This window comes from Eptatretus burgeri, chromosome 5, assembly GCF_056783735.1.
Source record: "Eptatretus burgeri isolate ZD-2024b chromosome 5, Ebu_testis_v1, whole genome shotgun sequence".
In the NCBI taxonomy this organism is placed as follows: Eukaryota; Metazoa; Chordata; class Myxini; order Myxiniformes; family Myxinidae; genus Eptatretus; species Eptatretus burgeri.
The window spans coordinates 72,529,322-72,541,598 of NC_140965.1; the positions used below are offsets into that span (position 1 = coordinate 72,529,322).

The 12,277-nt window shown below is 47.4% G+C and overlaps 1 protein-coding gene across 1 annotated transcript in view; it reads left to right on the forward strand.

Moving 5' to 3' along the window:
• Window positions 1-2,408: 2,408 nt before the first annotated feature.
• The window catches only part of LOC147026685 (glutamine synthetase-like), a 52,071-nt gene continuing 42,202 nt past the window's right edge, over window positions 2,409-12,277 (forward strand). Inside the window, exons 1-3 of the mRNA XM_085882387.1 lie at window positions 2,409-2,687; window positions 6,309-6,470; window positions 7,956-8,102. Coding sequence (XP_085738513.1) covers window positions 2,522-2,687; window positions 6,309-6,470; window positions 7,956-8,102 — 475 coding nt within the window. The 5' untranslated portion in view covers window positions 2,409-2,521. The remainder of the gene's footprint in view (window positions 2,688-6,308; window positions 6,471-7,955; window positions 8,103-12,277) is intronic.

A 12,277-nucleotide genomic window follows, 5' to 3' on the forward strand; every position in this document is an offset into this window, starting at 1 on the left:
AGCTTTACATAGTACCTGGAGCAAGTCACACATTCTGATCTAGCCTGACCTGGCAATTTGAGCAAAAAAGAAGCAAGAAACGGCGTATCACCAGTCGGCCAATTCAGCGTCGTGTCCACAAAGTAATATGATTCACTCGGTGACTCGGGTGTCATAAATAAAGGGGTTCGATGACAGAAGTCCCACAGTTTGAAGTAGTGAAAACCACTGGAGATAGCTATCCATGACTCGGCATGTGGTACGAAGCTCCATGAGTCAAGAGAGGAGATGCATCGCTGAAGATGGGGCTATGAATGCAGTTTAACTCCAGCAGACTCCCGTGAACTTCAATGAACTCCAGCAGATTCCCATGAACTTCAATGAACTCCAGCAGATTCCCGTGAACTTCAGTGAACTCCAGCAGATTCCCGTGAACTTCAGTGAACTCCAGCAGATTCCCGTGAACTTCAGTGAACTCCAGCAGATTCCCGTGAACTTCAGCGAACTCCAGCAGATTCCCGTGAACTTCAGTGAACTCCAGCAGATTCCCGTGGCCTTCAGTAAACTCCAGCAGATTCCCGTGAACTTCAGTGAACTCCAGCAGATTCCCGTGAACTTCAGTGAACTCCAGCAGATTCCCGTGAACTTCAGTGAACTCCAGCAGATTCCCGTGAACTTCAGCGAACTCCAGCAGATTCCCGTGAACTTCAGTGAACTCCAGCAGATTCCCGTGGCCTTCAGTGAACTCCAGCAGATTCCCGTGAACTTCAGTGAACTCCAGCAGATTCCCGTGAACTTCAGCGAACTCCAGCAGATTCCCGTGAACTTCAGTGAACTCCAGCAGATTCCCGTGAACTTCAGTGAACTCCAGCAGATTCCCGTGGCCTTCAGTGAACCCCAGGTGTAAATAGCGAGCTGCCAGGCAGGAAAACCTTACAACTCACACTTCCCTTCAAGCCTTCCTTCAACCCCCACCCCCACCCAATCCCCATTGACACCTTTCGACCCCAATTTTTTTTTTATTTTATTGTGTGACCAACCTTTGGTGCATCACGGGTGATTGTAGTCGCGTTTCATTGGAATTGTCTGTGTAGTTTCTGAGAAGAAAACAAATTCCTGTTTTGAAGTGCAACGTCCACTGAGACCTCAAATTATTTTAATGGTGCAGTGGTGGTCGTATGGCAGCTTTGCTGCTGGGGTAGCTGTCATTTCTTGAAGCGCGACTGTGTCGCTGATGCAGTGCCCCTCCACCAGTACACACACTGGAACTGGTACTCATTTTACCGACCTCGGAAGGATGACAGGCTGAGTCAACCCCCTGGTGTATTAATTCAGCGGCCGACGGGGCTTGAACTCAGGACCCGAAGATCCCAAGTCACCACCCTAACTACTAAGCCAACACCAGGCTTTTTAATGGTGTGAACAAACGTCGGTACATCACGGGTGATGAAGGTTGTGGTGAAGTGTCATCGAGATGGTGTGTAGTTTCAGAGAACAAAGCAAATACCTACTTTGGGAGGAAACCCCTTTGGACCCCTTCGGGCCTGATTTCTTTTTTAAATGCCATGAACAAACTTCGGTTCATCATGGGTGATGAAGGTTGTGGTCAAGTTTGATCAAAATCGTTATGTGCGGTTTCAGAGAAGAAGTTGCTGGTCGTATGGCAGCTTAGCTGCCGGGGTAGCTATTATTTCTTGAAGCGCGACTGCGTCGCTGATGCAGTGCCCCTCTACCAGTACACACACTGGAACTGGTACTCATTTTACCGACCTCGGAAGGATGACAGGCTGAGTCAACCCCCCCTGGTGCATATTAATTCAGCGGCCGATGGGGCTTGAACTCAGGACCCGAAGATCCCAAGTCACCACCCAAACCACCGAGCCAACACCAGGCTCGAGAAGAAGTTGAAAGTATTTGTGTACGGACGGACACACGCACCATCCCATAAGTTCCCCGGAACTACGTTCCAGGTGAGCTAAAAATAAAAAAAGACCCCGCCGACACGACTGCCATTGGTTGGACAGGTAAACACCTTCCTCATCTCTGACGTCACGCTCGTTCCCCCCCCCCCCCAAGTCTTCTCTGGAAACCAATTTGTGGAATCAGACGTTTCTCTCCCATCCTCTGGTCACGTGACCCCCTGACTAAAACCACCTGTGAGAGATAACCGCGAACACCACGCCACATTCCTAAAACCTCGACGATGCAAATAAATATGATCCCTTCGTTTGAACTGTCAGGACCCTCGAGTGTGCAAATCGATGTTGAAATTCGGATCAACAAACGGGACGAACTATGTAACATTTGCCGGGATTTGATAACTTCCTTTTCCTTCCGAGCTGTTCGGTGACTGGGTGAACCTCGCCGCTCTGAAAACAAACATTTAAACGAAGAAGAAGAAGAAGAAACTGTCATTGTGACGTCACTCGGGGATCGGTATGCGTAAAACGTCGGTGCACCTGACTCACTTCTACTTGTTTGATCGTGACAGGATCTGGTTGAGGTCGTTTTGAGTTGACGGCAAAAGCAGAACGAAACGAAAATGTCGATGTCGCCGAGTTCTGCGTTCAACAAGCAGCTGAAAGGGCAATACCTGGCTCTTCCTCAGGGCGACAGAGTACAGGTGATGTACGTGTGGATCGACGGCACCGGGGTCGGACTGCGATGCAAAACCCGCACACTGGAAACGGAGCCGAGGACCGTGGCAGGTAAAAGGTCCACCCATGGAAGTGGTCGCGTTCCTGGCATGAACACCATCGGCTCGGGATGTAGTCTTCCAGATCTCGCTTTAAACCTTCCGCCAAGGCGCTGTGTATATACCCCCCTCCCCCCTCCCACCACTGCTTCTCGATGCGATACCTTCCTGTTGCTGGACGCGGTGCCCCCCCAACCCTGCTGATGGACGCGGTGCCCCCCAACCCTGCTGATGGACCCGGTGCTCCCCAACCCTGCTGATGGACGCGGTGCTCCCCAACCCTGCTGATGGACCCGGTGCTCCCCAACCCTGCTGATGGACCCGGTGCTCCCCAACCCTGCTGATGGACCCGGTGCTCCCCAACCCTGCTGATAGACACTGTGCTCCCCAACCCTGCTGATGGGCGTGGTGCCCTCCAACCCTGCTGATAGACGCTGTGCTCCCCAACCCTGCTGATGGACGCGGTGCTCCCCAACCCTGCTGCTGGACGCGGTGCCCTCCAACCCTGCTGATGGACGCGGTGCCTCCCCCAACCCTGCTGATGGACGCGGTGCTCCCCAACCCTGCTGATGGACCCGGTGCTCCCCAACCCTGCTGATGGACCCGGTGCTCCCCAACCCTGCTGATGGACGCGGTGCCCCCCAACCCTGCTGATGGACCCGGTGCTCCCCAACCCTGCTGATGGACCCGGTGCTCCCCAACCCTGCTGATAGACACTGTGCTCCCCAACCCTGCTGATGGACGTGGTGCCCTCCAACCCTGCTGATAGATGCTGTGCTCCCCAACCCTGCTGATGGACGTGGTGCTCCCCAACCCTGCTGATAGACGCTGTGCTCCCCAACCCTGCTGATGGACGCGGTGCTCCCCAACCCTGCTGCTGGACGCGGTGCCCTCCAACCCTGCTGATGGACGCGGTGCCTCCCCCAACCCTGCTGATGGACGCGGTGCCCTCCAACCCTGCTGATAGACGCTGTGCTCCCCAACCCTGCTGATGGACGCTGTGCTCCCCAAGCCTGCTGATGGACGTGGTGCCCTCCAACCCTGCTGATAGACGCTGTGCTCCCCAACCCTGCTGATGGACACTGTGCTCCCCAAGCCTGCTGATGGACGTGGTGCCCTCCAACCCTGCTGATAGACACTGTGCTCCCCAACCCTGCTGATAGACGCTGTGCTCCCCAACCCTGCTGATGGACGCTGTGACCTAAAATTCCTAAAATTTGTAATAATGATTTGGACAATGGGATCAATTGAATCCTTTCCAAATTTGCAAAAGACACAATATTGGAGGTGAGCTTTATCGTGGAGGGGAGGGGGATGAGGTGAACCATGAGATAGATGCTTTCATGTATTCCACAAAAAAGATGAGCACATGCAGTTTAACAAATGGGAAAGATGCTGAGGATGAGTCAGAATAATGATAACAGGGACTGCTTTTGGAAGGGGCTGTCTTGGAGCACTTGACACAGGATGAGGATCTGGGGGTGGAAATAAACACGGAGGGGCATGGGTAAGGAGCAAGCACGGTGCAAGGCATCCATCAGAAAATCTCACCATGTTTTCGGTTGTATTCGTAGGGGGATAAGTGATAAATCAAAGGAGGTAGTTTTATCACTGTACATGAATTTAATTTCATGAGGCCTCGGCTAGAATATTGTGTTCGGTTGTGGTCACCACACCTGAGGAAGGATATACTTGCCAATGCCATCGAGAGGGATCTGCACAGAGCAAGGAGATCGATTCCAGGCCGAGTTAGAGTAAGCTTTGAGTCGCGGCTGATGTAACAGGACTTCATACATGAAAATGAAGTGATTGCGATGGGATCTGAGACGTTCAAGATGATCAAAGGCGTCGAGAAAATAAGTGCAGTAAGTCTTTCGCTATCAGATGTTAAAGATCCCAAAGAACCTTTTGAAAATAGAAGACCAATGTGTGGCGGTACCTTGGCCAAGGGCATCGAGAAAACTGGAGAGTTCATGGAACACGTTAACCCGAGCAGAGTTCAGGTGTATACCTTAATTGAATTGAAGTTAGTTTAACAAAAACATCCGCAAGTTTAGTGCCACGAAAGCAGTCTCATGTACCATGTTAACATGTCCAAGTACTGCAAAATTGGGTCTCTTGGAAGTGATAAGAAGGTGATTTGTGTTCTCCAGTATTCAGGTATATAATTCATTTTGAAGAAAATAAACATTGTAAAAGTCGTATAAATAAATTAATTTTGGAATTTGCCGCTGTTTTATCGCCGTTGATGCAGTGTCAATGACGCCACCCTATCTAACGCATTACATTAGTTATTCGTGTCTGTTGTTTGTATGCTTTATGACTTCCTTAAAAACAGCAAGTTTCCTGTTTGGAATGATTTTCAATTTTGTTTGATCGCCAGGCAGGAGAGAGGAGATTGGGACCATACTCTGTGTAGAGCGTTGGTGCTGCTTAAGCAGTCTCCTTGGCTATAGGGCACAATCCTGGACGGGTCGCCACTCCGACACACTATACCAGCATGCGAGCACTCATTTTATCGACCTCGGAAGGATGACAGGCCGAGTTAACCCCACCTGGTATTAATTCAACAGCTGAGCGGGATTTGAACTCAGGACCCTCGGATCCAAAGCCGCCACCCTTACCCTTAAGCCAACACCAGGCATGCCAGGCAGGTGGACAGGGTAAAAATATTATCTCACTCCTCTCTGCGCATGTGCGATCGGGATGAATTCAGAGACAACGTACGAAAAATGGCAACTTTGTTTTCTGATTCATTTACCATTCGTGTTCAAATAAACCAGCCAACTTAAATTAAGTTGTTCCTTGGTCATCAATTGACGTTTGTGGAGAGATTAACCAATTGCTTAATCCTGCTTTTCACTTCGCATGCGCTGGGTAATAAGTGCTGAAGTCTTTGATCAGAATGGGCAGCAGGGACCCCAGCCTTTGAGGAAAGAAATTGAGAGTTATGATGGTAGTAAAGCAGGGGTCTCTCATTAAAAGACTAGTTAATACATCGAATGGTATTGGTGGAGAAACAATACAGAGGTTTAAACTTACTTGAATTCGATTGGTACCAAGAAACATTATTCGGGATGGAATGTTATACGTCCTTCGGCAGGACGGGTATGTAGCTTAGCTCTGGATGGGTAATTGCATACATGTGTAATGGCTGTGATGTCTGTGAGAGGTTTTCATCAAATGGTGAATGTGCTGTGAAAATGAAAAAAAAAAACCAAAGTGTGAATGTTTCATCCCACAACTGTCTTCATCCTCCCCATCTCCCCCCTCCCCGCAAAGTGTGAGCATGCACATGTACAGCCCTGGTGATGTCCCTGTGCCTGCCCCACTGTCCTCCCCCCCAAAAAAAGTGAAAGCCTGCCCCACTGTCCTCATCCCTCCCCCCCCAAGTGAACTTAGGTTGATAAACTAATAGACTGAATTGTTGTTGTTGCATAGGTGTGATGGGCCAAATAGCATCCTGCTGTGTCAAGGTTCCTTGTACATCTTTGTAAGGCAATGCAGAGCTCTTTTTTTCGTTGATATTTTGTTCACAAAATGGTTTTTATTGCTGTTTTTAAAAACAAAATGTATATTGCTTGTTCTGCAGTCTTTATTACTCACTCTTCATTTATTTTTCTTTCTGTCACAGATGTTCCTGAATGGAACTATGACGGCTCGAGCACGCTTCAAGCGGAAGGGTTCAACAGCGATATGTACATCATTCCCGTAGCAATGTTTCGCGATCCCTTCCGACTGGACCCCAACAAAATTGTCCTTTGTGAAGTTTTCGACTACAACCGGGAGCCTGATGGTACGTCATCAGAGTGGAGCAATACCCTGCAGTGGAATGGGCGTAGGAGGGTAGAGATGCTGGTCTTTAATTTGGCAGCAAATATGTGAAAATACCTGAATTTTTTTCCATACGAATACATGTAACTTTATAAATCACCACATTCAACTTATAAAGTAGGGACTTCTTTGAAGCTTTGCTACTTTGGAATGTGTAGGTGTGGTACATACCGATGCAGTTTCATGTTGACGAGCTTAAGGAGATGTGGTGGGGGTAGGTACTTGAACTACATTCCAGCTGCTCGAGTCAGACCTTTAATAACTGTGGATGAAATTGACTTGAAGTTGATTGAGGTATGCTCACTGCTGTAGGAAGGGAGGGAAGGCTGGCATTTTTGGCATGAACCCTTCATTGGAGTAAACAAGTTGAGTCAGACAATGCTTTTGTTTGATGAAACAAATGAGCTAAGATCCTCGTCCTCTTAATGATGACGTCATAAAAACGAATATGACGTCATTGTGATGTATCAGGTTTGCGACAAATTATCTGTGCTAATGCCCGGCTTGATTCCCGCAAACAAAATTCAAACAGCTTGCCGAGTTTCGGAGATAATGGTATAGGCGATTTCCATTAGCGGCGATATTATGACGTCAACTTTTTTTTCTCGGAAGAATTTCCAAAATCGGAGATGGATACTGCCTGCGCGTGGGCTTTCTGCATATACATGGCAAGTTTCACGAAGATCCGACGAAAACTCTGGGTTGTGATACAAAAAATGTCAAAAAATAGGAATGATGTCATTGATATGACGTCATAGTGATGTATCATATGTGCAGTAATTCATCTCTGCTAATGCCCTGTTCGATTCCCACAAACAAAATTCAAAAAGCTTGCCTAGTTTCGGAGATAATTTTTTAGGCGATTTCCATTAGCGGAGATATTTTGACGTCATAACTTTTTTTCTCGGAGGAATTTTCAAAATCGGAGATGGTTTCTGTCTGCGCAGGGAATTTTTACATACAGTATATATGTCAAGTTTCAGGAAGTTTCGATGAAAACTGTAGGCTGTGAAACAAAATAGTCCACAAGAAGAAGATGATCTTTTCAACGTGAGTAAGACTTGATCACAACCTTCCTCACCCGTGATTCATTGGTACATTTTTCTGATACCGTCCCACGTTGACTTCATCCTCAGTGTTATTATTCTATCAGGTGACCGCCCAAGGGTATTGCCCCTGTATATATTTTTTCTTCCAGTTGATTCCTCTAGTAAAAACAGCTGTTCCATTGTAATGATGTGAAACCTGGACAGTGATCGGTTTTGCAATTATGAACCCTTCGGTGGCTTTGTTGCAATGTGCTTTTAAGTTTTTTCATTGGAGTGGTTTGGATGGTAAGCCTAATGAATGTCCTGATCCGTTTGAATTGTGGTGTGTTATTGTAATGTATTTCTTAAATTATCTGTTATTAAGGCATTTTGCCTGAAATGTCCCAATTTTCCATCAGCAAAGAACCAAAGATCATCTTGCAAAAAAGTGATGGAATTGGCCAAAGACAGTCATCCTTGGTTTGGACTTGAGCAAGAATTTGTACTGCTGAGTATGAACGAGCGACCTTTTGGATGGCCAGAAGGTGGATTTCCTGCACCTCAAGGTGAGTTCCACAAATGCTGAGATCATTTATTTGGTTCGTTTTCAAGGTGATTAACAAAACTTCAAATCTGAAAAGCAAAACGACGAAAACGATTGTTTAGTTTATACTTTCACAGGCAAGCATCCATCTTACATCTGCTTGGTGAAGGGATCGATTGACAAATTTCAGATAAAATGTAAAGAGAGAAAAAAAGGAGAGTTTAGGTTAGTTGGGGGGAAATGGAAAAGACGTTCGGAGGAAATACAGGTAAGGGGAGAGAGAGGAAAGAACAGAATATTTTGAGCAGAAGGAAAGGGAGAGTATGTGGGGAAACAAAAAAAATCCATCAGATTTTTGCATGCATTGCATCGATGGCATCTAAATATTCATATATTTTTTAATAAGAAATTTATTATGTTCATAAAAATCGTTTTTGTTTTGAAGGGAGGGGGCATTGTGTGTATACTACTCGTGCTCCAGATACATTTAATCATAATGAAATGTGAGTTTTGTATTTAACGTGGAATAAAAACCTTTGGCTATGTACAGCCTGACCAAAACAGACCTGCTACTCAATACAGCCCCCTACAGGGTAGGTTGCAATGCAGTCTGATCCACACGATAACCTTGTTGTATTCTCGACCTGCACGGGCCAACTCCCCCAGGGGAAGGGCACCGTCCATGAACATGTGTTTCTGGCAAATTGGCTATCGTCAGAATGGAGCAGATGCCACCAACCCTAAATTATCTGGCCCCCTTTCTCGAGCTTTTGTCAAATATAAACACCTTCACTGTTATAGTACCAGGAACCACGTGCAATGACGGCCATTTTCACACAGATTCTGACCAACAGAATGTGCTCACGACACACCATCCTGTCTACTGCAAGCATATTTTGAGTTTTTATTTATTTACTTTTATACATGATCTAAGGCTGATAGTGGAGCTGCGACACACACACACAAACACACACACACACACACACACACACACACACACACACACACACACACACACACGCAAGATGGCACAAGACTGTTATACGAGACAAATACAGCCACCAAGCTTGGGGGAAGTGCCATCACTTTCCGGGATACTCGGTACCAGCTACGTCACAACAATGGCACCGCTTTTCTCACCACACTCAGCGGGGCATTTCCTCGGGAGTAATTTCCTCCTCCCCATGGATGCCAACTTATGGGAATTGTCCATGTCCTAAAACATTTAAATAATGAACATCAAGCAAGGAAGCAGCATGGACCTTTTTTTTGTAAGTCTTTGGTATGACTCGGCCAGGGTTTGAACCGCCGACCTCCCAGACTCAGAGCGAATGCTCTAACCATCACATCACCGAGTCTAGCAGGGAAAACAACAATTAAAAGAAGCATAATACCTCTGACAGATGTAGGCTGCCACTCAAGAAAGCCCACTTCAGGGGAGTGCATTTTGCTGTGTCATCGGCACAACAACATCATTACATTCTCCACCTGGTGTGAGCTGACTTTCCCAGTTGGGGGAGAGACATCATCTGCAAACATGTGTTTCTGATACTTGGCTGTCATCAGCATTGGCCGTGGGCCCACAAGGTAAAAGGCACCTTCTGGGCAATTCTGGTGTGTGAGAAGGGTATACTGAATTGCATACCCAAACTTTCTTGTCCACTCCCATCTCAAAATAGTGATTCCAGCCACAGTACAGTCAAAATCTGAAAAGTTTAAAGTAGCCTATTCTTTCCTCTCATTCATATATATGTATGGGATATATATGTATGGGATATATATGTATATAAATATAAATATAAATATATATATATATATATATATATATATATATATATATATACTGTATATGGGATATATATGTATATATACTGTATATATATATGTATATATACTGTATATATATATATATATATATATATATATATATATATATATATATATATATATATATATATATATATTGTTGCGGTTGAGGAAATTTGCAAACCACCATTCAGGTCCCGTAGGTGAGATATCTCTGTAAGTACATGTGTAGTTAGCCCCAAACCCGTTGTTTAGAGGGAATAAATGTGATTCATTCGGGCTGTGACCCTTTGAGATAGTCGTTTTTCTGTTCTATCTTTATTTTGAACCAACCACGTCTCAACCGCCATCACACAACGACCACCAACCACAACGCCGCTTCACAACAACAACAACAACGCCAACAGCCACGATCTTTACCTTCACAACTCGCTCCCGCAAACATCGCATCACCGCCATTCCAAACGGCACCATGGCCATAAACCACCACCATAAACCCTCCACCACCTTCACCTCTCTCCTTCTGCGACCATTCCCGCACCACCTGTGAGCACCGAGCGTCAGGCTGTCCTGGGCTCGTACGGGACGCGCGCCGAGCCGCGAGTGCAAAATGCGGCCTTTCTGAGGAGAATTCGGATCAGGAATGCTACACGCCCACTGCTGATCCGTCCAATCAGCAAGCGCGGAGCGGTTTGGCCCCGCCTCCAGGCACGTCTGTGTGGAATCGAGATATGCAAATTCTAGGATCAGGGGAGATTCACGCCCCTTTTCCTCCATCCAATGGGCGAGCGTGGCTCCACTCCCGAGCTCGTTCTGATCCAGAAATTTGCATATGGGTTCTCCTGCCGGCCTATAAAGCGCCGAGCGCGGGGCGAATCTGGCAGAGTCGGTTTGGGCAGAGTCGGTTTGGGCAGAGTCGGCCTTGGAAGAGTGGAGAGTGGCAGAAAAGGCAGAGTCGGTTTGGGCAGAGTCGGCCTTGGAAGAGCGGAGAGTTGCAGAAAAGGCAGAGTCGGCCTTGGAAGAGCAGAGAGTGGCAGAAGAGCGGAGAGATTTTGGGCAGAGGCAGTTTGGAGCGCGGAGTGGAGTCGGGAGGCGAGGGCGTCCCGGTGGTTTTCGGCAGTCGGCTGAGGAGAATTGGGGGAAGAGACCGAGGAGCTCGGGTCCGAGGCAAGGAAGACGGCGGTCGGCGACGAGGTCGCGGTGGAATCGCTCGTCACGGGACCCAAGCAAGCCAGCTATACTCTTTCCCCAGAGCATCAACAATTCACCCCCCCTTTTCCCCCGCGCTGAGATAGTGCAAAAAGGGGGCCCCGTTCCCACCCCACTCCAAGCGGAGCCAACGAAACCCGCGAAGGAGAACGAAGTCGGGGCACCGCCGCGCTGCCACATTTGCGGCTCATCACAAAGACACAGGTAGGACCCACCCCGTCTCGCGGACCTGACCGCTCTTTCAGGTCCCGCACAAATATTGGCCCACATGCCCCATCTTCCCCCTTGCCTTTGAGGGTGGCCTTTTCTTTTGCTTTTGAGTAAATGTGTTGTTGGCGCCGTCTGTAAAGTAAAACTGTTTAAGTGTTGCCGTGTGTCGGTCTTAGTCGGTAGTATCTCTGCGTCATTGTTTATTTTGTTACATTTGCTTTTTGTGCATAATTGTTTTAATTGTATATGTGTGCTCTCCGTGTGCCGCGGAATAAATGTGCATCATGTTGAACTGTTTTCCCGTTTCGCTTCGTCTTTTCTTTAATTGAATCTCCATCTTGCTTCACGTATCGGGTTGGTAGTGGGCTAAATACGCCCGATAATTAATCGGAACCGTCGAGGCCGACGATAACACCGCTCGGTTATCCCGATAGTACGGAACGGATCGCTTAAGCGGCCCATGTCCGGAGTCGACCTGCGGCGAGGTGCGATCGCCCGGTCTACCCTCCGCGTGGGTACTTAGGTAGGTCAAGTTTGGCGAACAACCCTATCCCACGCGGGTGGCCGATTGGCACGATCGTGGTGAGGCTGAAAGGCCCACCCGTGACTAGCTCCCGGCGTTAGTCCGAGAGGGTCACGACAAAATTGTCCGTCCGGTGGGCGACGTGCCGCAATTTGAGTTACGTGGCCGTTCGCACGCCGGCGGGCGCGAATTCGCAACAAATATATATATATATATATATATATACATATATATATATATATATATATATATGTATATATATATTGTTGTGGTTGAGGAAATTCGCAAACCACCATTCAGGTCCCATAGGTGAGATATCTCTGTAAGTATATGTGTAGTTAGCCCAAACCCGTTGTTTAGAGGGAATAAATGTCATTCATTCGGGCTGCGACCCTTTAAGATAGCCGTTTTTCTGTTCTATCTTTATTTTGAGCCAACCACGTCTCAAC